This window comes from Haemorhous mexicanus, chromosome Z, assembly GCF_027477595.1.
Source record: "Haemorhous mexicanus isolate bHaeMex1 chromosome Z, bHaeMex1.pri, whole genome shotgun sequence".
NCBI classification, from domain to species: domain Eukaryota; kingdom Metazoa; phylum Chordata; class Aves; order Passeriformes; family Fringillidae; genus Haemorhous; species Haemorhous mexicanus.
Window position 1 is genome coordinate 46,270,818 of NC_082381.1, and position 26,879 is coordinate 46,297,696.

The following is a 26,879-nucleotide window of genomic DNA, read 5'->3' on the forward strand; positions in this document are numbered from 1 at the left end:
TAAGAGTATATGCATTGGTCAGATACTTTCCCTAGTGCTGTGTCCATACCCCCATGACAAGACGAGAGCAAGTGACCTTGTTTTCAGAAGGCAATTCTACCACCAGAAAATATGCTTCTATTCCAAGTGAGATCTCCTTCCATTATGGTACATTATTCCCTGCACTCCTGAGTTTGGATACAACAATTGTGATGATGGCTCAGTCAGATACTGCCAAAGAACCTGGCCTTCCCTCTGCATCCTGGCAGCAGGCAGCTATCATTGACCTTTCCATTTGTTTGACACCTGTAACATTTCTTGGACCCTCAGTTGTACACCTCTTGCTCTAGGCATGCTCTTCTGTGTATTTTCCATCTGAATTATGCCTGAATTAATACCTGAACTATGCAGAGGTCTGTAAAGCTACATTTCTCACACAGCTGTGAGCTGAGGCAGTCAAGGGCACACAGAGGTGTGGGCACCCTGCCTGTGAAACAGGCAGTTCAGACAAGGAGCTGGACACTGAAGCAGCTCAGCAGGCTGCACTGGCTGCCTGGGCAGCGGGGCAGCCCTGCAATTGGGGCAAACCAGGCAGGAAGTATTGGTCATCTCTGCTGGCTCCTGCTGAAACTTTTTGTGGGATCAGTTCACTCTAGAAGAACTTTTTAATGAAAAAGTTTCTACCCACTTTCTTCCCTGCAAATGTTTTAACATGTTATGACTGGGGGCTGAAAGCTTGCTGAAAATAAAACTTCCTTTTGCTGTTGTTTTCTTAATCCATTTTAACTTCATTATTCAGCATGGTGATGTGGACCATAAATGTGAGATACAGTGACAGGTCACCAAAACCAAAATTATATAAATTTATGTGAATTAGCAGGAGTTGCTCGGTGTCCAAAATCAGTTTCAAACCTCGTAAGTAAGTGAACTGCTGCTGCATGCTTATGAAGTGTTAAGGAATAAGCTGTTACTGATGATTACAGCAGAATAAATTGGAGAAACTTGTTGATCAATGAGATGATGAAGAAGACATTAATTATAAAGTTCTGCAAACTAAAGACAACTAAATTCTGTCACTAGTAGCACAGTGGTATGCTTGATTGACAAGTACTAAAGTCCAGGAGACTTTCCCTGCCTGCTCTCTGTTGGAAGATGTGCTTCCAGCTACACTTTTAAAACTTGATAACTATAAGTGGCATGTCTTGACAATTCATTCTAAGGAGTCTGAATAATATCCTCCTCAAAAAAATGTTCAATGGCTTAAGATTTTGTAATTTTTTCCTTTCACACATGGCATTCAGCGAGGATGTCAGGATCCCTTGGAACTTGTTCTTTGTAACATCAGGAGTGTCATTAGACAAATCCTCCTTTTACAGTATAGTTATGGGATTCTTCTCAAGTTTCTTTTCTGACACAAAGTTAGCTCCTGCTTATCCATTCTGGTTATATCTTTATATTCCAACATCATATTAGGTTGTCTGACATGGTTCAAGTTGATGGAGCCAGCTATATCCACTGCTTGCTTCTAGCCAGTTTCCATTCATGCTGCACATTGACAGTAGGCAAGTTTGGCAAGCACATTTGAGCTTCAAAGTAAATCAGTATATATTTGCATCTCCCTCTGACATATTCTTAAGTGCACCATATTTACACCACAGACAATGCAATATTCTCTGGAGACTGGCTTGCCACACTGAACTATCTCAGCCAGTGTCATACCATCTGCAGGAAAGCTGCTCCACCACCTATATCAGAGTAATGCTTTGCATTAGGGCCAGCGACCTCAAAAAGTGGCCATTGTACATTTAAATAAGCAGACTTCAAAATGCATGGGTGAAGACTGATGAAAACAGGTAGACTCTGAAGTATGATGCTCTCAGAGGGAGGATAGAGATGACCAGGTGCTGTTAACCAACAGTCCTGGGCTGCTTTAAGAAGTGGGAAGCTGAGAACTCCTAGGGAGTTGGTGGCTGTCACTAAACCATCATCCAGGTCCTGGGTACACAGATCCTACTCCTAAGGAACATGGCAGGAGCTGAGAGCTGGCTGGCACAGAGACACTGCCTAAATTATCTCAGTGCTGCTTCTGACAAAATAGCAGTAACTGGTTTCTATTTAAAAAAAAAATATAATTCCTTGCTCTCTGTAAAAAGGTGAATAATTTTGACTCATCTTGCACATCATTTCTTGAATGTGGCAATATTAAGACACAAAATGAGTTACTATCTATTCCAGAAAAAGAAGGTGAGGAAAGTTCTCAGTAAATGTTGCTCATAAACAAGGATTTTGTTCTATTTTAATTATGCTGGGAGAATTTGCCCAAAACCTAGATATTTGTCATTTTTGTTTTTCCTCAGGAAGTAAAGCAGATGGCTTTGACTTTTAACCTGGTTCTGTCTTCTAAGTACTCCTGTTTTGGAGTTTCAAATGAAATTAAAAGTAAAAAAAAAAAAAACCAAAAAACCTAACAAGAAAAATGTATACAAGTTTGTTTGATAAGGTAAATGACCATAACTACTAAGCAACATAATTGCAGGGTTGGGGTCTAGTTTACAAACACTTCTTTTCTTCCAGAGAATATTAACACACAAAGCAGTCAATAAGCTCTATGAAAGTACATTTTTTATTATGTAATATATCTACCACTAGAATGCTCAGATGACAATTTGCATGAAAAAAAAAATTAGGTCTTCAGCAAACATCTATTCCCTTGATGAAAACATTGGCATTAAACAAGGGAACATAAGTGTGACTACTGTTGTATTGCCTCATAATGCCTTAAAATTTATTAAATTATGTTTAAAAACTTATGTTTTCCTTCAAAGTTTAATTTTGATGCTTTTTTTGGAAGTAGAAATAACTGAAGAACCAGGAAGAAAAATGCATATCTTTAATTTTGGAGGTTGAGCTTTGATATTATCTTTCCATTATTTTTATTTAAAAAGCACCAAAAAACCCTCAACAAAATAATTTAGCTATATTATTGTGAATTGATCTATGTTTTGGTACTAAATAAAACCTGGTAAAACTTACTGCTAATACAAGCTACAGATAGAAACTCAATGCTTTTCTCGTAAGACATCATAGCATTGCACACCTGATACAAAATTTTTAAAAATCCCAAATTTTTTGGTGGCTTTCCTTCGGAAGATTGCTGATTGTTAAAACGCATTATTGCAGTCATCATGCTTGTGACCTAGACAGACAATTGGCAGACAAGGAAAATAACTTTTTAGGAAGAATTCATTGCTGTATGTGTATCAGCAAATGCTTGCTAAGAAACCACAACTAGGACATTTATTGCACAGGCTTGGAGAGGGGGGTGTACAGCACTGACATGGCAGGAAATCCCATGGTCTGTCAGGTTAACAGAGCCTCCATGGGCAAACCTCAGCAGAAACATTTGGAAAAATTCACCCAAGATCAGGAGAGTACAGAACCACTGTAGAGGTGTCCAGTGGAACTAGAAGGAGAAATTTAAGTCACTTGAACTTAAACAGATAGCAGTTGGTAGAAGGTTTTTAAAATACAGACATCAGTAGAGATTCCTAGTTTTCAATGTCAATCTCAGGAATGGACCTGAAAATCTGAAAAGGGTTAAAGAATTGGTACTAAGAATAATATATCAATTTTTCCTGCTCTAATTTTGAGCTCCATGCTCAAAAAACTAGAATTTTTGTGTGACTGAACCTGAGTCATCTTCAAGAAATGCTGATTTGAGTCTGTAAAGCACGTTGAAGCCTCAGGACATGTTTTTGTTCTCAAAAGTGGAGATTGGCCAAGCACAGCCTCCTGTGCTCAGGAAAGCCCCAACTTCATGAGAACTTTTTACTCTCAGCTCTTGTTAGGCTTTTACATAATAGGAGGTTGCTGGATTTGCTTCAAGTTATTCTCTCTGGAAGCCATAGTTAAGCAAATTATGAGATTTTAAATACTGAATTTGAACTTTATACCAGTTTAACACTGGTACTGTTTTGTTTGTGTAGAACCTTACCAAATTTGCTATTATGAGATGCAACTTCTGGTTTTACAGCAACAGCCCAGTTCTCGAAGCATCCTAGACCTCACCTTTGCAATGTCTAATTTCTCTGAGGGTTCTCACTGGTGTCTTCCTGCCCTATCCTATACTGAATTCTTATGTCTTTGGTGCTGACTGTGTTATCAACCAGGTCAAAAATAGCCTCCTCAGCTAAAATTAATGAAAAAAAAATGTAAGTATGATGGCATTTTAAAGGAAAGAAAGATATAATGAGTGCTCACGTATCTGCCCTCTGGCCAGCTCAGCATCACTGCTTTTTCTGTACTAACACAAGAAGTTCTTGTTACCTCTGACACCTACTGTTATCCTGCATAATTTTAGTCCCTGGATACTTTATTAAATGTTCAGCCTTGTTTTCAGTATGTATTTTTCACATTCTGCATACTTCTTTCTTTCATTTAAGGCACTAATAAATGTGAAATTAAGTCAGGTGGGTTCAGTTGTTGCACTTACCAATTGGTGCACTGTAAATGCACACAATGGGAATTTCTCTTAGCGCTGGCACTGTTTCTTTGAGAAACCAATTTTTTGCTTCCTTTAAAACCCAGGGGATTTTTGCATGGCAGTGCTCTAAAGTTATTAATGCCTACCTATTTTGTAATGTATCATTCTGCTGAAAGCTGGTGTCAGTGGTGATCTCTCTTCTAAGAATAAGCCCCCATGCTAGCCTCAGCTTCATTGAAAATGAGGCATTGAACAGGAGACTCTTTTCTTGTGTAGGATCTGTCAGCTACTGTTTAAGCATAAAGCAGCATGCTGAGCACTCTTCAGTGTGAAAAGGCTTTCAAATACAACTCTGAAAACAGAAGAGATGAATCATTGAGTGTATTGAAGGTGAAGATAAGACTTTGTCCCTGGTTTAAAAGAGTGAAGCTAAATAAGTGGAAGAGAATGGCAAATTTTAGATCTTCAATAAAATCTATAATTTCCTGCCTGACACTGCAAGAGGCAGATAAGGAATATTCTGACTCCCCTCTGCTCAGGAAATCACACTTTGGGAAAATGCAAAGATATGAGAAGAGTTGAGGTCTGAGCCTTTCCATCAGAATAGGGAGGTCAATCTGTAGAAAATGTTCCCCAGAAAATAAATTCTGCAGCCTTATGCTGCTGGGGAAATGCTACTTTCAGGGTAGTAGTAGGGATCTTGATGTGTGCTTGACAGAAAAAATACTTATAAGCTGTATTTACCAAATAACACTGGTTTAGCATATTAATCACCTTTTGTACCATGGCAGAACATTAACTCTGCAAATGACAGGGCATGGTTTTATTGGATATGCTCTTATATTGCACTAGCTGCTGAACAGCTGAAATCTGTTTAAAATACTATTGAGAGAAAAGAATTAGTTAGCTGAAAAATATAAGTTCTAGTGTTAAAATTCCTTGTGGTGATTACTTGAGTAAAAGGAGCCAGAGACAAGGATTAGCCACATACACACAGCAAGAACTAAGAAATGGCAATTCCTTGTTTTCTCATCACAACTACTGGTGAAATAAAGACAAATACAGCTAAAAATAGACTTGATCCACCAATTTAATATAAAAATATCTTTAGGTAATGACATCAAATGTTGTTTACTGTCCATGTCACAGGAATAGGGAGGAATGGGGTTGTCTTCCCTTCTCAAAAGTTTTTATATTGTGTTGCACAGCTATGCCTTCAAGTCTATCTCCAGCCTTTCAAAGTTTGGTTCAGTTGCTGGCTTCTCCTTTCCTTCCTTCCTACTTTACAGAAGATTATAATGGGAAAAATGACAGAGGGTAGGTTTTGATGGCCACAGCAGTCATTCTTACCAGTCCAGCTGAAAGGAGCAGTGCATGCCTTCCTGCTTAGCTCTTTCTGGCTGTTTCCTTTGGGTGATATGATGATATTTCTCCATATCAGACCTGCTTGTCCTAGCAATGTGGAAAGAACTATACATAATGCAAGTGGTGGAATATACTACTTGAGGAATTCCTAGGTCCTTTGCTTATTAATTAAGAATAATTGGCAATTTATCCTCCTTGCCTCAGGGGAGCTTTCATATCTTTGTCCAGAGAGCAGTCAGAAAATCCTAACAGCCCCTTCTTCTACAGCTGCCACATATGCCATAGCAGCTTGGAGGCACAAGGCATATAAAATTGTTCCCTAATATGAATGAAATGAGAATTCATGGGGATCAGCCTGCTGTCATCAATCTTGTATCTTCCAGCCTGGAAGGAGGATTCCCACATGGGACAGGAGCCTGACTAACTAGCCTACCTTTAAAATCCAAAGCCTTTTTTACTTTAGCTAGATTTTGCAAAGACAAAGTTCTTGGAGACAGCCAAAGTCAGGATAATACAAAAGAGAGTAAGACACATATGCTTATTTTATCATCAGAGAAATTAATCCATATTTGTCTTATGATCATCTGAAATTTCAGAAGCTTACACATGAGAATAATTCTCTTAGAAACTTGTGGCATGAGACTGTAAAACTGTAAATTTTCTTCTTCTTCTTAATTCTTACCTCAAGGCCACAATCTAAATTGATAAACAATCCTGAGTCCTGGATATTTTCTGCAATTTGTTACATGCTGATGCTCATCAGTGTTGTAAATGCCAGTTCCACAGCAAGCAAACTTTTCGTTTGTAAACGTTGCATGAAATACAAGCATCTATGTAAGGGATTTTGCAAAGCAAATTTGCCAGACTTCATGCTTGATGCCATTGCCCTGAGAATGTTAAATTGCTAAATGCATTTGAGTCACAAATTGAATTTCATAGTTTCTCTCTTCACTATAGCAACTTTTAAGACTAAAAATACATTTAAAAAAAAAATTAAAATGGACTTAATTTCAAGCACTCTATTTCTATAATCACAACAATTCATAAGCTGAGTTCCCACATTAGTGATTTGGGGACAGTGCATTTAAATGCAAACCTGTACTTCTACTTTGTAGCATCTCTTAAAAAATAGCCATTCTAAAGCAAAATATTGTGATGTTTTTATTTCATGCACAAAGTTAACCTTTTATAAGTTTGGTTTTGAAACTTCTAGTTTAACTCTCCTAGTTCCATTAGAATAGCTTCCAGACTAAAAAGAATATATTCTGCTGAATTTGGGCCACCATGTGAGTAACTGAGTAGAGAAAATATGCCACAAACTGCTCATTTAATAAGTCAAATGATAGAATGGAAATCAGGGATAATTCCTTCTTCAGCTGTGGGGTTCTCTTCATCCAAGTGTAGGTTTACATTACTAATCAAATCTCCTATTTATATTATAAGTCAAAAATGCTAGTAAAAATTATGATGTATCTATTTTATATGATGTATTTTTAAAATAGAAAAACTGTTCTGTTGTAGAAATTTGTTGAAAGGATTTCCTGGTTGATATTTCAACCACACATTTTACTCACAGAAATATAATAAATTTTTAATCTAAAAAGTGTTTTCTTTCGATTGCTTTAATTTTTAAAAATTTTTTGAATGCAATCATAGAAAGATTAAAAAAAAATCCAACTTTTTCCTTGGGAAATCCCTTATGCCTCTTAGAAGATTTGTTTGTTTGTTTGTTTGTTTGTATGTGTTTCCCCTCAAAATTCTAGATTCTCTGAACAAAATACTTTCTACAATTAGTTATTACTTTTGCCAAAGATAGAATAATTTTGGAAAAAATTCTGCTTTTAAGAGATATCTACTTTTTGCACAAAGTATTGAAGCTACATAGAGAAGAAATAAGCAGGTAAAAGATAATTTTTTCAAAACTGTGATAGCGTTTTCAGCAAATAAGTCAGAAAGCAAGTAGAAAAGTTGCTTCTTTCAAAATATTTTTCTAATAAAAGGTATAAAATAAACTGGTGTAATAATAACTCAGTACAGAAGACATTATGCAAGGGTTTGAATCGTAATGAAATGCTGCCAGAAAGCATCTGACTGCAACCACGATGTTGTTTCACAAGGTGGCACAACTACTCTTCCTATTGTGCATGTATATTTTCCTCATCCAACATCTAATTAGGGTCCCAGTGTCACTGTTAAAAAACCTACCCATCTGTATTCAAATCAAGAAAGTATAAGAAAGGTCTCAGGTGTAAACAAGATTTCAGGCCCATTCCAAGGCTAGTTGAAATCAATAAGCAGATTTCCAATGTCTTTGATATGAATTTAATAGTTTATCCATGGCATGTTTAAACTCTCCTGCCAGGCTTTCTAATCCTGTGTGTGATTAGCTACAGCAGACAACATATTAAACTTCTCAGGAAAAATAATCTTATAATGTTTAGCTCTCATCTGGATTTTTAGAAATCTTAGTATGATTACTAATACCTTAATCTAGTAATAAGAACAAGAAGCTGACACAACCATAATCCTACCAAATTCAATGGGACAGCTTCTACGTATATTCAGAATACTGACAGACTGAAAGAGTGGTTTCTAATAAAAATTATTTATATTTTTCTCTCTTAATATTAAGTATAATTATTTATAACCTTAATTCAGACTTTGGAAATTTGTCTCTAGGATCAAGTGGAAAAAGTGACATAATATACAAAAGAATTTTTTTTCTGGCTTTACATTACAATTGCAAAATAATGTTATTGCAATGTTTGATGAAGATAGTGAGTCTTGTAAATATCAGTATTTGTCCTTCATCCAGGCATTTCAACTTGCAGACTAGAAGGATATTGAATTAGGTGACTTTCATGTCAAATCTGAGTAAAAATCATATTTGAGTAAAATTCCTAACAAACTTAGAAAAAGTGTTGTTTGTTATCAACTTGTTTATAACCTCTTCAAAAGTTCTTGAAAAAGGATTACATAAATGCATGAAACCAATATGCCTAGAATCAGACTTCTGACCATACAGTTCTCTCCTCCTAGTTTTGCCTTTTTAGATGTCACATGGTTCATCGACACTGGAGATGTTGGAAGAGAGGATGTGTATGTGTTTATTGTCACTTCTCTTTTGGTTGGTTTATAATGAAAGGTAACTATTCAGTTCTTCCTCTGGAGCAATAGCTGTTCGTGTCTGTAGACATCCTGTTATTATCTTTCCAAAGTTCTCTTCTGGGTGGATTTTTTTTTTTTAAATTCAGTTTAGATTTTTATTTACTTTGCCAGATTTTTCAGATTGCTGAGCAGCCTTAAAGCAGTGACCTCTACCTTTCCCAAACCACACAACAAAGTACGTCACACAGTTTCCTGGCATGCATTACTGCAGTCTGCAGATTAACCAGTAAGGTATTTGTGTATGTAGGATACTGCTATTGCAATTAGAAATTACTCCTCTATTTTATCTTCTCTTGTTTTCAAGGTGGAAAAAGAAAAAAGATTACTTTTGGTAGTAAAACTATTAGAAAAAGCTATTAGAACAAAAACTTTTTCAGTCTTATGAATATATTTTTCCATAAATAATGGAGAAAATGTTAAATCTAAATGGATTTTCAGAAGTACACATTTTCCAGCATAGTCTATCATAAAATTTTAAATTTTGTTTTTATTAAAATTTGAGTATGAAGCCCCACATTTTAATTAAATTGCACATCGTGTAGTTTGTTTGTTTTCCCGGAATAAAAGATGGGTTTATTAACAGTTGTTGTGATGTTGTGAAATCATCTTGAATCTAAAATTTTAATTACTGATGGATTTTCAGAACTGCGAATAATTCTAGATGATACAAAGATTTTGTTTTTAGTAATACCTGCACTTCACTGATCTCGGTCTGGAACAAAACTGAATATATGAGCATCAGAATTGGCCCTGTGGACAGTAGTGAAGGAGCAAGATACTGCAGTTGGCCTCCTGCTGCACGATGTGTTATTTCTCTGCAAGGAAATTCTGGTAAAACTGTAAATTTGGGGATTAGGATTATTCCTTTTGTTTCTTTCTCTCCTGGAATTTTGTCCCATCTGTTGCTAAGAAACAATAACTACCAATACTTAAGAGAAAAAGAGATGTGGCTGGGAGGAGGAGGAGCGGAAAGGGTGCAGCTCGCTACCCTCTGTACCTGGGTCGGGATTCCTGACCCTCTCCCCCCTCACAGGGATGATTCCTGTAGCACTGGCCGGTGGGAATCACTACCCCAGCGCTGCTTCACAAGCCGCAGGAAAAGGGTTTGCATGAGATATTTAGCCTTAACTGCAGCCTACCAATTTCAGTTTGAAAACCCAGGAAGTTTGACATTCTTTAAATAAATCGCACTGCCTTGAATAAACAGAGGTAGTGAGCTACGCTGATCAAGGGTTTCCACAGATACAGGGAGGGCAGGGAGTGACACGCCAACTAGGATGTCACTTTCCCTGGTTCCACCAAAACCCACATCCTACCGGGTAGACTGTCAAAAAGGGGGAAAAAAATCAACCAATTTCCTCAGAGGTGCTTTGCTCTTCTGGTTCTTTTTGTTGTCTCTGCCGTTTTTGTTGTCTTTGCCGTTTTTGTTTTTTGTTTGCCTTTTTACATATATATATATACTAGCAAAGAACTGATGTTCCTGTTCCCATATCTGTCTGAAGAACCCTTTATTTCAAAGTTATAGTAATTCAGAGGGAAGGGGGTAATTTTTTTTCCATTCCAAGGGAGGTTCCCACCTTCCATGGCAGACAGCTGTTTTTCAAACCAAGACAGACCGTAAGGACATAAGCAGCTGATCTCTCCTGAAAGAAAGGGGTATATTCATCTAAGATCTGGCTGTACCCAGAGTCCCATAAAATCAATTGAAAAGGCTTTAACCACATTCAGTCAGATGTCTGTGAGGGTTAATAGACTGGATATATAATTACCTTCCAAAAGAAAACTGTGCATGGAAATACAAATGGTTATAGAGCCAGATGTTGCAATAATGCAAACACAATGTAAAAATACCAAACTCAGCCATAAACCCTGAGGAGTTTTGGAACACTATAATAAAGACTGAAGACTATTTATTTGTTAAGATATGATTAATGCATATGGTTACCCAGGTGTATCAATGAATAAACATATGCCTAAAAAAATGTTATAGGATGTTTGGCAATTACAACTACTGCTCTGTAAATTATGTCTGTATGCCTCCCTAATGAAACCAAATGCCCAAGGGGAATTTTAAACTTAGGCTTCCTAAGTTTGCTCTGCAAAGACAATTGATATTTCTTTATCTTTTGCAGGTGGCTGTGCTAGCTCTGATATGAGCTATTTTTGTGGGCTGGGCACATTACTTTCCATCACTTAGAGCCAAATGCTCTAATTAGTTTTAAATCTCACACACCTAAAAGGGAGTTATTTGCTGATTTGTGATGATACTTTAAAGAACAAAAGTGAAAAGGTAGTGAAAAAGGTTTTGTTTTGGATTTGAATACCGCCACCTGATTGCAAATTTTTCAGATTTGTCTGATTAGTGATAGAAATAGCTCCAGTCCTTTCAATAATTAATATATGACAGTCTTAAATTTCCCCTTTCTTGCATCAAGCCTATCCACTTCTCACCACTTTTTGAGGCTTTTTTGGTTGTTGTTGTTTTGAAAATGGCATTCAGCCATTATTCTTTCTTAACTTTCTAAGGGAACACCTAAAGGACAGCCAGATTTAGTCAGTGCTTTCCACCTATGGCTGCTATGAATATATATGGCGTTTTACATGCCCTTTACATGATTTTTAAAGGCATTCTGAACACAGGTACAGGACTGTTATCGTCAACCACTAGATGCCACCATTGCTCCTATAAAAGTGGTCCAGTCTATGTCAGTGTCCATTAAATTCCATAAACTTTCAACAGATTTCTCTGCAGTGTATCAAAACAGTGGAATAGTATTGAACTAAAAATACAAATGCAGGTAGATCCACACCTTATATTCAATGTATTTATAAATTATTTTGATAATACACAACACCTTGAGGTCCATTTTCAACTCAGAAGTGTGTAGAGGGCTTTATAATTACCTCTCATGGGTTTACCTGCTCTTTTTGTGACAAAAATAAAAGCTGCCGGATCTGAGGAGCTGGTGCACCTGACACTGATTGGAGTGATTTCAGTATTTGCATAAGCAAGGGAAGTGGCTGAGCATCATACATCGTACCTCTGCAACCCCAGAGCAGTAAGCTGTCTGAAAATTTAGGACGCCATTATGATGGGGCTGTGAAGGTCTCCAGGAGGTTGTACTGCACATGACTCACCATGGCCCAGTAACACCCAACTGTTTGCAAGATGGAATGATTGTACTTTAAAATGTAAGGCTCATACAGAAAGCTGAGACTCTCAGAACACTGGTAATTCCCAATGCCATTGTAAAACCTTTCTGGAGGACATCCTTCCTCTTAGCTTGTCTGTTAATAGCTTGTGGAAGACAGACTACGGATCTGCTATCTTGTTGCTCACACATCTTAGGTAGTGATCCTAAGTCCAGACACAACACTTGGGCTGTTATTTGTAATGGTGACAGCTGGAGTGAATGCCTAGTGTCTTACGGATTGGGGCTACAAACGCACCAGCCTGTGTGCACATGGGGAGGAAATTAACCATGGTCTGTTTGGAAAGGACATTCAGTCCTGGGAAAGCCATAGGGTATGCTTCCTGAGCCTGATGCTTCCATATCTCAAAAACACAAAGAGCACGCAGCCTGCTCACTGCATGTGGCAGTCACATGGAAAAACTGCAAATTACTTCAGTAAGTGACCTTTTCACAGCTAAAGACTATGCAGAGTGGACTTGCTTTGTTAGGTGGGTAAAGCGGTAAAAGGCTTGAAATTTTTCTCTCACTATTCGCACACTTTTGCTAACATCACAGACCACCAGCCCCCGTACTCCTCCTCCCACCCTGACATATGTCTAATTGATAAAGTCACAAGAAGTGATAGACAACGCCACAGATTAGCCACAAAATGGGTGGTTTTCCTGAAAACTATTAAATATATGTCACTGGATCTGTTGTATTGATGTATTTCTGTGAAAAGATGTATGGATGTTGGAGATAGACATCTTGCACAATTAAATAAAGGATGCATACAAATATGGAGGATGTACAGGCAACTTCAGAATTAAAACTGTCCCTGTAGCCACAGCGTCCTTAACGTTTTATTGCTGCTGTCAGTCATCCTGGACTGTGGACAGCGCCGTTACCCAGAGGTTACCCAGAGGTCAGGAGGATGAGGAAGCAATGCCCCAGATCCTGGAGCTCATGAGAACCAAAGCAATATTAACAATACCACTAATACTAACACTACTAACACTAATGATACACTCAGGCCGTGGGAATCCACGCCACAGGAAAAGGCACTTTTAGCTGGGAGTTGTTAACTGTCGAGGGCAGAAGGCAGAGGCCAGAGGGGAGGCAGTGGAGAGGGCATCTCTCCCCCCGACACGACACCCCGAACCTGCCTTCCGCGATCTTCCCTTCACGATCTCTGGAGGACACAACCGGGCGGAACGGTCCCGTCCGGCGCCCCGTGGCCGCCCTCGGATGGTGCCGAGCCGCGGCCGCTGATCAGACCCCGGCCTCGCCGGCTGCTACAGCGGGTCCGGGACGCATCGGGCGATGCAGAGCTAAGCCAGGTTGCCGGGGGCAGCCCCACCACGCCCCACCGTTCCGCACCGCCCGGCGGGCTGCCCCCGCCCTGCCCCGCCCCAGCGGGCAGGAGGGTCGCCAGCGGACGGCGGGGCTGGTTCGGGTGCCGAGGCCGCGGCGCGGGTGATCCGCGAGAGGCATCTAAAAAAATCGTTTCCTTCCGGAGCGGCGGCGGCGGCGGCCGCCACTTCTCCGGCGGAGCTCGGGCGTCGGCGGCACCCTCCGGGGTGAGGCGCTCGGCAGCCACGGAGGAAGGCGGCGGGGGCTGCGCGGGGGTTGGGGCGGAGGAGGCTGAGCGGTGGGAGGGGCAGGGAGGGACCAGCCGCGGCGGGGACAAGGTGCCAGCGGAGCAGAGGCGCCGCCGCTCGCGCTCCGCCGCCCTCCCGCCCGCAGAAGTTTGACTCGGGAGCAGCGCAGCCGCCCGGGCCGCCGCGGCGGGGCAGGGACCCGCGGCGGGAGACGCCGCGCTTGAGGCCGCCGCGGGACGGGGGTCGCCTCCAGCGGGACGCCGGCGGCGGTAGCGCTGCTCCGGGAGCCGCCCCTCCCGCGACATGGCAGCGCGATCCCGGAGACCCTGGCTAAGCGTGGTTCTGGGGCTGGTGCTCGGTTTCACCGCCGCCTCCTGGCTCATCGCCCCTAGAGTGGCCGAGCTCAGCGAGAAGAAGCGGCGCGGCGCCAGCCTCTGCTCCTACTACGGCCGCGCGGCGGGGCCGGGGGCGGCCCGGGGCGCGGCGGCGGCGGGCGGGCAGCAGGCGCCGCCGGGGGCAGCGGCGGTGCTGGGCGGCACGAGTTTCAGGAGCAGCCCCTGGGAACTGCCGCCGGCGGCGGCGGAGGGCACGGTCTCCAGCCCCGCTGCCGGCGGGGAAGGGGAGCCGGAGGAGGAGGACGAAGGCGGCGAAAAGCGGAGCGGCCGGCCTGGCGGCAGCCACAACGGGAGCGGGGACTGGGGAGGCGCCCAGGGCTGCACCAAGCCCCGCAACTTTCTCTACGTGGGGGTGATGACGGCTCAGAAGTACCTGGGCAGTCGGGCGGTGGCGGCGCAGCGGACATGGGCGCCGTCGGTGCCGGGCCGCGTGGAGTTCTTCTCCAGTCAGGGCTCCGCCGCGCCCCCCGGGATGCCGCCGCTGCCCGTCGTTGCCCTGCCTGGAGTGGACGACTCTTACCCGCCGCAAAAGAAGTCGTTCATGATGATCAAGTACATGCACGACCACTACCTGGACAAGTACGAGTGGTTCATGCGGGCGGACGACGACGTCTACATAAAAGGTGACCGGGGCGCATCCCACCGGCGGGAGGCGGGGAGGAAGGGGAGTGGTGTCTGGGAGCCCGTCGAAGTCCCCCCGTGAGTCAGGGGGGATTCAGTGCCCGCCTGGGGACGGGAGAGGAGGGGGCGCCTCGACCCGCCAGCGCCCCGCCGGCGTTTGCTTCCAGCCCCAGTGTGCGGGGTACGGGGAGCCGCCCCATCCCTGAGGGAACCCCGGCGTGCCCGGGCCGGGCCGTCTCTTAGGAGGCCGCGGCTCATTGGAGAGCCAAAACTGCGGGTTGGACCACGTCGGGCTCGGTGAGCGGTCCTTTGGATAGGCATGTGGTCCCGGTTGTGCCGTCCCCGCCCTCGCCTCCGTGGCGATCCTGCGGACGAGCCTCCGCCGTGGTCCGGCGGAGGGGGTCTGGTCAGACCGGGCGCGGCGGGCTGCGGGGCACTGCAGGACTTACTGCAGGGGTGTCTGGCGGTCGTGCCTCCCCCGGCCCCTGGTGGAGTCGGTGCGGACTCCTGGGGAGCGCTGCTGTCACCGGTACCAGCTCCCCCTCTGCCTCGACCCTGGGCTGGGCGAGCGCAGCCGCCGCGGGCTCCAAGTGAAGCTGCTGTTCAGTGCAGCGGGCGCCTCCGGGAAGCGCCAGCCCTGCTCACGTGCGAGTTTCGTAGCACCGTTAGGACTGATGTTCTGCAACCTTCTTCCCTTTGGTCTGCGCTTGAGGCTGGCATTGTTTATGCCGTGTCCCGCGCTTAGGCAAGGGAAGCTGAAGTTGAAAGCATAAGCCCAGATTGTGAGCTTGGTTGCTTACACTGTTGTAAGTTCATTGGTGGTCGCTGTGCCCTTCCCTGTTTGTCACTTAATTTTGAATCGTTTAATAGCCTTTCTGCTCATCAGCTGTCATTCACCTGTCAAATATTTGCAGATGTACCCATGTATATATGTATATACATTCAGTTGCAGGCTAAAGTTGTGTTTTCTTTAAGCCCATTTCGATGATGTACTGAACCTCTCTTTAATTGATTACATGGTACCAAATTAAACCTATCCAGAATCTTTTAATTTCAAATAAATATTAAATTTTCCTAAAATAACTAGCTAAGTGATGATAACCATTGTAGCACTGGAACTATTTGAAACTAACAAGAGTTTTACTTTCTTTCCAGGTATTAGTCTGTAATCAAACCTGGATTGGCTCTGGTATTTTCAAAAATTAATCTATTAAATCTTACCTTGTGTTTCCATCCACTTCCTTTCCTCCCCAGCCTGGAACTGTATTGTCCAAATTAACAGAACAAGTTCACTGTCGAAAATTAAGTTCTGACCATATTCCAGCTTGGCTGGAAGGAAAATGTCATTGTAATGTTAATTTAAAAAAACCTGGTAACTTGTCCAAGGATGTTTTCTGTGAGGTTTAGGATATTGCTTTGGAAGTCATTTCCTCTGACAGTCTCAGGTACCTGTTACATTTTTATAAAAGCTTGAAGTACAGGAAAAGAGATGGCTGGCAGAGTAGTCAGAGAAATAACAGTAATCTTGTCTTTTTTTTTTCAGGTGAAAAATTGGAGGAGTTTCTTCGCTCACTGAACAGCAGTAAACCTCTGTATTTGGGGCAGACTGGTCTGGGTAATATTGAAGAACTCGGAAAACTCGGGCTAGAGCCTGGAGAAAATTTCTGCATGGGAGGGCCAGGAATGATCTTCAGCCGGGAAGTTCTCCGGAGGATGGTGCCACATATAGGTGAATGCCTTCGAGAAATGTACACCACTCATGAGGATGTGGAAGTGGGCAGGTGTGTCCGGAGGTTTGGAGGAACTCAGTGCGTTTGGTCCTATGAGGTAAGTGACAGTATAAATTGCAGCGTGCTATTTGTTTACAGAGTTCTTCATCTTACTAGGTAAGCAGCTGTATCTGCAATCTCTTTCCACCTTAATTATCTTCCAGTGCTCGCATCAGGAAGTGAACTGCAGACTGTAAGGAAAAAAGAGAGGAAAACATTCACAGCATATTGCAGTAATCATATTTAGTTCTACTTGAGTCTTACAGTTTGCATTGGTGACAATTTACTGCAGCCATATTGTAAGCGTTGCTATGCTGTAAGTTGCTAGAGCATTACCTAGAGGGTTTCAAAACAAGCTGTTGCATTTGATATATATACTGTTCAGGACAGATTGTTTTAAGCAGATCTTTTCAAGTTTGGGTAAGCACGAGGCATATCTGTTTGCTCTGCATCTCAGTCTCTTAAAATACATTGTAGCATTTGAAGAATGGCCTGTATTTTCTTAGTTACTCAGATGTATCTTATTCGAGTTTGTTATTTACAAAAGCAGAAATAGGTGTTGTTTGGCTGGGTTTGTCTTTTTTTTTCTTTTTTTGTTCAAAAGTGAAATTTGTTCCACTGCCTTTTTATGATACAACTTTAATAGTGTTTTTCTTAGCACAGATGTGTTAACATAGATTAAGAAGATGTACAGTGTAATAAATTTTCCTATGCCAAAGTAATTTTAGGAATAAATTGCTTCATTCAGTAGTAGCATTTTCTACCATAATAAGGGTCCATTGCAGTATCCAAAAAGTTTATCTGCAATGCCATTATTAAAATTCATGCTGGTTTTTCTGGAATTATTGTGCTTATTTGCAAGACTTTCTTCATAAAAAAAAAAATAGGCTGAGCTTACAACTACAAGAAAGGGTAAAGGGTGAAACCTAATATGATGAGTATTATTTCACTTATTTTGACCGTTTCTTTAATATTAATATGTGCTTACTCTTATGGTACTCCCTCATTAATCAGGAAAAATCCATTTAAATGGGCCAAAGAAAGAGGCTATGTGGTATTTACTGTCAAAAAGTCACAAAAAAAATAATTTTGTGTAATAGCATTTTTCTGAATGGCTCAGGGAACGGTGACTATTTGTAAATGTGTTTGCTAGGCTACAGTGTATGTAAACAGGTGAACAAAAGAAAGTGCTGCATGCTTGGTACTAATTAGGTTGGAATCTTAGAGGGGCAATCTACTTCACAATAGAAAGATGGTTTTCGAGCCTATTTCATTATGTTTTGTAAATGCTACTGTGAAATAGTATACCTGTTGCTCTAGCAGAGAAGGGAAGGCATTTGTGGTGTTGATGCAAATCCATGTAGAACTATATAGGACTGGTGGTTTCTGATCAGACATCCAGATTGTGTGGTACATCTGCAGCCTAATTGTACACTCTGGTTTGGGCTGTGTCTGTACAAAGCTATTTTCCAGCCCTTATGGGCACGTATTGCTTGCTGATCTGTATCAGGGGGCAGCATTAAGATTATGTCTTGACAGTTGTATCACAGAAGGGGTTTTGGTTTTGTTTTTATGGCTTGACTTGGGGAGAAATCTGTGGAAGAAAACTGATAATATTGTCAATTATTGGTTATAATTAATTTTGATGTTAAATGTCAGGAGATGTTGGCTCCAGGCACTGATCTTAAGGGGGATGGAGCAGAAAAATACAGTTTTGGAGACTGGTTTATATGATTGTCCAGAAGCTCTGCTTTTCATGGTAGGATTGAGGCCTGAAAACAAACTTTTTGAAAAAAACTCATGCTTGTATGGGATCTGGAATAGAATGACACCAGTCTTGGTTGTCAGTTGCTCTTGAAGGACCTAGGTCTATTTAATAAAGAATAGAAGAAAAAGTGTGTTGAGTATTGCAATAATCCCTACTAATTTCTGACCAGTATTTCTGTCTGTTCTGAAGAATCTTTGACTCTGTTGCCAGTGCAGAAACTGCTTGGGAAAATGCGGATGATTAAGACAAAGCTGCTTAGGATGTTATCCCAGTATTAAACCTATTTAGATGGGAAGGAGTGAAATGAGGTGTCTGGCAAGAGAAGCTGCATTTGTTCTTTGGCATAGTTTGTGCTGCAAAAGTATGATACTCCACCTGAGCAGATCTGTGTGTTGCAGATTGCTAGATTATTTGGTGAAAAGAGTGGTATTTTTACCGGGGGCACTGAAACTGTTTCTGTGTGCTTTTTCATCCCTGTGTTAGATCAAAAAATGCTCTCTATGTGCTAGAACGGGAATATTCCTTCAGATACATGTGCACAAAATTTAAGATTGGGGCCAGGACTTCCTGTAAAGCCAGTTGCACTTTTGTCCTCTTGTTCTATGTAAGTAATAAACTGAGTCCTCTTGAGCTGCAAGATTATTATGAACTTAGTTCATTTTAGTAAGGTAAATAATTTGTATGTATTTGTGAAGACCAATGTAAGCTGGAAACAATTACATTAAAATTCATAGGAGCTTTTTAGCTCTGGAAGAGTTGAATCACTGCTGCCTTATTTTTTACTAGATTTCTTTTCTAAGAACTGGATGAGAAAGTCAAAGAGTTGCTGAGAAAACCTGAAATGCTTGATCTTTGCTGGGTGGCTTAGCGGGTGTAGTTGACTGTCTGTCTGTCAGAGTTTGTTCTGCTGCTACTTAGGGCTAGCCAGAAGCATATGGTAGCTTAGATGCATAATCTGCTTGCTGACAAAAAGAGGGTAACAACTTTGGTTTTTTTTTTTTTAATTTCAATTTTTTTTGTTGTTGTAAGAATTAATAAGAAAAGAAGATATTTGTGGGCCTGCAGGCCACTCTTATGTTTACAGCTTTCTAGAGTTAAACTCTAGTTCTGCCTGATTTGAAGCTAGGTCTAAAGATTGGGATTCCCACGTACCAAGTGACTGATGACTGAGGTGATGAGCCTCTCTCTGTGTCTGCTGATGGAGCCCCTCCACTCTAAATAAAGAATTAGTCATTAGATTGCTGAGAAAGGGAGTCTAATGACAGTGTTTTTAGGGTCCTTGTGAAAAACGGAGGACAGAAAGAGGAGGACACTTGAGTTAGTGTCTGGTTTTGGTTGCTGTCCTGTTCTGCTGGACTTGGCTAGCCCTGTAGTGAGCTGGAACAGGGGAGAATCCACTTTGCCGAGCATGAGCATCAGGAGAAAAAGAGGTGGTCGTAGACAGGAATAAAGGACTAGCAAAGCGTCAAATTGCTATCTTGACAGCAGCTTAGATTCAGATTGTCTGAAAGCAACAGCTGAACTGTAGCCTAAATCTAGTCCATTTCTTTGCTTCATGAGAAGGTATCTGCTAGAAGTGCATTTTGGATGGATCATTTTCTTTCTACAGAAGATCTACCCTTGTTCTGGTATATTTTTTCAATTATGTTTTAATTTACCCTTAGTTTTGATGATGCTGTAATGATGGAGGTATAATAAACCTGACAAATTTGTCCAAAGTAACTCTGTAAAAAGTCTGTTCGTTTTTGTAAGGTCATAGCATCTTCTGCTTCCCCAAATCAGAAACTAAAGATTAAAAAGGCCTTTTGATTTGTTTTCAAAATATGTATTTCAAGCTATCACTCTCTTCCACTAGTTTTTAAGCTTTCAAATGTTTTTATTTTAAAGGAATGAAGAAATTAGCTTGATTTTAGTGAGTCATATGTTTTCTATTCTTTTAAAACAAAAATATTGCTAAAAAGCTGAGATGCTGTGTACTTCTTCATTTTGCTGTTTAAGAGGGATTTGAGTATAGACGATGATTTGAAACAAAGGTCTGATTGCTTTGTCTTTCTTCCCTTCCCCCTTTCTTCCCCCCCACCCCACAAAAATATATTTTGTGTTTCAGAAGATCATTTTGTAATTTATAACCTCAGATTTGAACAGATCTAATTGTGTAGTTCCATAAAATGACTAAAAGAAATGCCGTGCATGAAATAAGTGGCTATAACAATTGAAGAAGACTTTGTCAGGGTGTAAGTACTATCAGAGAATGTGTTTTTTTAGAAAATTAAAAATGTCAAATGCAGCATAAAACATCTGAAGGCAATTAATTTATGTATTTGTTACTTATATTCAAATGCTTGCAAAGCTTTTCTTTTTGTAGCCTTTTTTCCCTTTCTATGGATGAAAATCATGCAGTATCTTAAGGTAGAAGAGACTCATAAGGATTATCAAATCCAGAGCTTGCTGTGTTCACTTTAGAGTTAAAAACTACCTTCCTCCAAAGCATCCTATACTGTATTGTTCCTTTGGTATTGTGTAGGTTGATGTTGAAAGAAAATACGATACTTTGTACATACAAGTAGTCTGCATAAATGATATATCTATTTTTCCCATTGTTTTTTCCGCTGTGTTTCCAAAGTTCAAGGACAACCATAGACTAAGTCTCATGTAGTAAAAAATTCTCTATTGTCCTATTTGTTGTTGATTCCCAGTAGTTACAGTAAATAGTGCAGTAAATGTCATGGGAAAATGCCTCTTTGTATCAAGCTGTGTACTCAGAAACTTTTCCTTTACAGTGCATTGGTATTTTGACTGTCTGTGGTGGTACTAGAACTTTGTAAACCATTTTATGTCTCTTCTTCTAAAAATACTTTATATTTTCTGTTTTAATTTAAGACTTCCTTCCTGTTTTATTTTAATCTGTCATTTGAGGCTTTATCTCTCTCTTTGGTGAAGATCGGTACTAAGCTTTGAGTTCAACCCTGCACCGAACAGAAGCATTAGAGATGTGGGTGCCTTTGATGATAGGATGATATTTTGCTCATTTTGGGTACTGAAATGATCAGTCTTGAAGCAGCAATGCCCCACCCCCACTTAAGTTGTTGAACTCGTACAGCGTCATTAGGTAGTTACATAAATGCAGCCAATACTTTAAAAAAACATCCGCAATGCCAGAATAAAAATGCATAGAAGAGTGGATCCTTGCAGTAGGGGTCTCTGACTGTATATGAAGAGAAATCAGATGATCCCAGAGGCCTTAGAACTTCTTGGATAAATGGACACTTTCTGATACAGGATTGCTTATGTGCTGTCTTAACTGTTTGTTACCAACATCTCTCTGATTATTGATGCTAACTGTATGTATCAAATTTCTTTATTTTGTGTGATTCTCACCTGGTTAGAAATATCATACTATTTTAGTACAGTATTTCTGTGTGCTTTAACCATGGTGCCAGCGTGGGTCATTACTCTTGCTCTGTGTGGCTCTGCCTGGTCCTCACCTGAGCTGCCAGTCATGACTGTGCTGTGCAATTTCCTGCTTTTTTTTTTTCCTATGGCTTTCTACATAACCTCCTGTCATTCATTTGCTCTTTTATGTGGGGAATTTGGGGAGGGCCTGAGGGACCTACCTCCCTTGGGTTCATGAATCCTGGGGGTTCCTTGTCTTCTAAGCTCTTCATGATCCTGTCATGGTTAGCTTGGCTGGGAAGTTGAGGAACGTTGTAGTGAGAAAGTGGAGTCATTCCTGGGTCATAAGTGTTTCCTCATGTGGCTCAGCACAACAGCAAGAGTTGGAGATACCTTTTCTGGTGTCCTTATTGTAATGGATAGCATTCCCATAGCTCCCATGGAGAGGTGCAGAAGAACACACAAACCTGTGGCTGTGGTCCACTGTATGAGGGCATCTGATGAGTGGAGCCAAGAGCTAGGAGGGCCATTTCTCACCTGGTTGAGTGCTAAGGTCTCTTACATTCCCGTCTTGGTTTCGGGTTTAGTGTCCTGTCCTTCTGCCCTGCCCCAAAAGGAAATATTACTTGTGCCATTTTGGAGTTTTACAGCTGTGTAATTGTGACACTCAGTGCTGAGTTACCAAGCTGCTGAAAGACTCTGGGGCATATTTTCATGTCCCTGGTATGAAGAACACGTGGCTACACCTTCTTTCCAATGTGTTTTTATCCAACAGCAGCCCTTTGTTTGGAGGACTGAGTGGCTAGCTAGCGGCTTTTGAGTCAGTTGCAAATGTTTGAATATTCTTAAAGCAAGTATTTAAAAGTTTTCCCTCTAAGAATAAGTTATTGTTTGACTTACCAAAGGATCCCACAGACAAGAAGAAAAAAAGTTCCTAAACTATTAGGAATGTGTCTTTAGTTATGCATATGGGTATCCTGACCCCCATGTGTCAGTGTCTTTGAATGTGTGAAGCTAATCATGTTAGATTTTTCTCCTCAAGTTTGCTGTAATTTTGTTGGAAGTATTTTCTTAAGACTTTTGGGCTATTGTATATATCTAGGTGGCACTTCCACAGATGTCTAGTGCAGAAGTCTAGGTGTTCAAGTGTTTAAAGTGTTTGTCATGAGCTGATGCAATTGTGGCACAACTGTTGTAAGACATATCTCGTTTAAACCCAGTCTTCACAGATCATCAGTCTTTACAGTGCCCTATTACTGTACAAGGAATAAGCTTGATTTTTAAAATGAGAATAACAGATGAAGAGCTGCATTAGTGCCAACTTTAAGTGAATTTGTGAAGCAAAGCAAGATGAAACCCTGATGTTTACTTTTTTTTTTTCTGAAATAGTTTTCTACTTTACCTTAAAATCAAGTAAACCTAACCACACAGGACACATTCATTTCTGTAGATATTTCCGGAATTACCTACGCTTTCAAAGTTTTCTCTTTCCTACAAGTTCTAAAATAACTGTGTTTCACATTTACAGATCTCATTGTGGTAATTTGGCTTTGGCTAATTGTTTTGTTAAACTGTCCTACTTCAGCCTTTCTGAAAATGAATGGTTAGTTGAAATGGAATAGTGGAGAGTTACTGAAAGTGTGTTCAGTTTTCTGAAAGACACAGATAGTCCACAAGTTGCTCACTCCCGACCCCCAGTGTCGATGCGTTTTGTTACTTGTTCTGGGTTATTCTTTGTATCTCTTCTCAACTCAGCTTAGAAAAATCTCACAGAGATAACTTTTTCCTGACTTTGACTTTCCAGCTTCACATCTTTTGAGATTAAAAAGACATATTTCTACTGAAATAGAAAATGCTCACAAAAGAGAGAGGCTGGAAGTTGTAAACAGAGGGAGTTACAAAAATTATTTTAAATAAAAACTTATTAAATGTACTCTTGAAACCTAGTGGAATAGTACAGTAGGATATGTCTTTTTTTAGAAAAATAGGCTTTCTATCTACTCTTCCATTTTATATTTTTCTTGGAAGTTTTCTTTAGGTAGACAACTAGGCATAAAATGTAGCTGGATCATTTAAAGTCTTCTTGCTTTATTTTACAGTTCTTATTCCTAAAGGGCTTGCCAGCTCTTTTCAGTTCTTATGTGAGAAGGCATATATTAATTCATCATCAGCATATGCTGCTGTACCATATTCTCTGCAATGTGTTTTTATTTAGGTACTTCATTGCATGAAATAACACAAAATACTTGAAGAATACCTCATGTATTAAAATTGTAGCAAGAATTGCCAGCTTTGAGGACTTAATTCCATCAGGCCAGTGCTGGGTACTGATTTAAGCTCAAGATGAGTGCCAGGTTGGTCACTTTTTAGTACATATTTGGAACAGGGGAGCAAATAAATGTGTAGTTCCACCCCTGCTGCAATATTTTTAGCTTCTGGGTATTACTCTAAGCAAAGATTTTTGGCATGCCTGTAAGAAATCTTTTAAAGCACTCATATACTTTTGAAAATAAAGAACATCTTGAGCTAGAGGTATAATTTTAGGAAATTCTGGAGGAGGATAAGCAGCCTAGTAGGTGATACAGGCTTCTTGAATGCTGTTTTATGTATGATTTAGTCTTAAAATGAACCTAGGAAAGGAGTTAGGGTTTTTTTTGAAATGTAGTGGTGTTGAGTTACATTTGCATTATCTTTTTCATGGTACTCTTGAGATACAATTTCAACACATTGGTTGAAGTTTTACCTTTAATAAGATGAACACTTTAAAATATTTTTAAAAAGGCTTAAAATAAGTCTTCTGTAGTATGTTGGTTTAACCATACAGTTGAATACTGGAAGCTGAAACCTGAAGTTCTGACTGGACAGATTGTCTTTTTGGTTTTAATTTTTGGTTTGTGATATTTTATTTAGAAACTTGAAACTGTTCATTTTAATAAGTTTAAAATAGGATGGTAGACTTCTCGGTTGGTTGGTTTAGGGTTTTTTTTGTGTGTGTGTGTGCTTGTTTCTTTGAAGGACTTTATGCTTTCAGGAGTGCTTTCAAGTGCTCTGCCATGCTTTTAAAACATTTCAGTCCCTAAACTGTTTTGCTTTTGTTTTTTTTTTTTCTTTTTTCTTAAATTATTATTATTTTTTACAAACATTTCAGGGGCAAGTTAACATCTGAAGGACAAAAATCTGATCACCAGGGGCACTGCTTCTTTTGACTCTGCATTTGCTGGTATAAGAGAAGTGCTTGTTCATGGGGTCCTTTCTGAGCACAGCGTCTGTGAATGAGCTCCTCATGGTGCACGAACAAATGCATTGAAGAAATGCAGCATTTCTTTAGCAGCATATGTGGCTGCAATGCAGTGGAAATATATGTGGGCTTTGCTGCTACATGAGGCATATGCTAACTCTGCATGCACGGAAATGTGCCTGTGTACATACACATCTGTTTAAAGCTTGTGCCTAGGTGATAACCAAGCTTCCGGGAGCATCAGTGAAAGTCCTTTGGTGAATAGGCTGTGATTCTAAGTAGTTACTGCAGTCTTTCTACTGTAAAGCTAAAGAATTTAGCTTTCAGTTTGTTTTAAATTTATCTTTCCAGTTAGATCTGTGTCCTTCTGTTCTGTATGTATATTTATTTTGCCTTCAATTTAACATAGCTTCTTTTAGCCTTCCTTGAAAGCTTTTTCTTTACTGCTGCAGACTGTAGTCCACCTATTATCATAATGACTTTTCATCATGAAAAGGCCCATCTTATGGACCAGCTCTTAACCTGCTAGAATTGCACAAGTTCCTATTGTTGATAATGACAAAACAGAATTATTTCTTTATGCCATTTTGTATCAGTTTGGGGAAAAATTTTCTGAAGTGCAGTTGAGTTCCAGAAGTCAGGGAATTTAGCTACAAAAAATGCAGCTGATGACTAAGTTTTTAGGAAAGCGCCTAACTCAGCAAATGAAACAGTTTTATATGCTTTTGATATATTTGTTATTTTTAAATAATCTGTTAGGTATGAATCTGGCTTGCAAGATGGAATGAAAGCAGATGCTAGTATTCTGCATCCTTTTCTTCTGTGCTATATTTTTGTGGTTTCCTTTTTCATCATTTGGTAGGGGTAAAAACTGCACCTAAATGAGTGTAGTTGACTGCCATAGAAAATATGGTCAAACAGTACAAAATAATTTTGAAAAATATAGTACTGAGGGGTCCAAGAGGGATGTGTAAATGTATATGCAATTCTTTTGTGGATTTAATGCTTGAGGCTTGCTTAGAGTTACGGAGTCTGTCTGTTACATCCTTGCAAAAAAATTATTATTTTGACTTTTAAGAAAGAATTCTGTACCAAAACTATGCACTGGGCATTGCTCCATCCTTGCCATAGGAAGCTGGTGCTCATGTCCCCTCTTCCAAACCTGTTACCCTTAGTTTTTAGTCCATTAAGTCCAAGAATAAACACTTTTCTCATCTTAAATTCCTAGCCATGCTGTGGTGCTGACATGTATGCTTGAAGGTGGCAGCTCTATCATGGGAGTGAGATATAAAAGATATACAGTCTTTGTGGGGCAGAGAGCCTTGAGTGAGCTAAGATTCTTTTTGCAGTATGCTTAACAACTTGTCCAGCCTGACTTCCTAACTCATGGCTGGAAAAATGTTTTGAACAGCAGTGGCTTTATTATTTTAGCTGTACTCTTCCTAGAAAAACTGACTACCCATGTCTTGGATGGGTGGACTGTTTAATGGGTAAAACACTGGATGGCTGGGCCCAGACCATTGTGGTGAGTGAAGGTAAATCCACTTCGTGGCTGATTGCTAGAACTGCTTGCCTGGGCCTGATTTTGATGCCAGTCCTATTTAACATCTTTATTGATGGTCTGGGCATGGAGATTGAGGGCACCCTCAGTAAATTTGTAGACAGTGCAAAGCTGGGTGAGAGTGTTGATCCTTTTGTGGGTAGGGAGGCTCTACAGAGACCTGGGCACACTCAGTCAGTGGGCCAAGGACCACTCCATGAGGCTCAATAAGGCAAAGTGCTGCCCTTTAGTCTCAGCAAACTCCTGCAGCACTACAGGCTGGGGAGAATTGGCTTAAGAGCTGCTGGGCAAAAAGGGACCTGGGGGTGCTTGTTGAGAGCCAGCTCAGTGTGAGCCACTGTGTGCCCAGGTGGCCAAGAAGGCCA

The 26,879-nt window shown here is 40.6% G+C and overlaps 1 protein-coding gene across 1 annotated transcript in view; it reads left to right on the forward strand.

The window, feature by feature from the left end:
* Nucleotides 1-13,859: 13,859 nt before the first annotated feature.
* The window catches only part of CHSY3 (chondroitin sulfate synthase 3), a 131,696-nt gene continuing 118,676 nt past the window's right edge, over nucleotides 13,860-26,879 (forward strand). Inside the window, exons 1-2 of the mRNA XM_059874153.1 lie at nucleotides 13,860-14,787; nucleotides 16,329-16,612. Coding sequence (XP_059730136.1) covers nucleotides 14,073-14,787; nucleotides 16,329-16,612 — 999 coding nt within the window. The 5' untranslated portion in view covers nucleotides 13,860-14,072. The remainder of the gene's footprint in view (nucleotides 14,788-16,328; nucleotides 16,613-26,879) is intronic.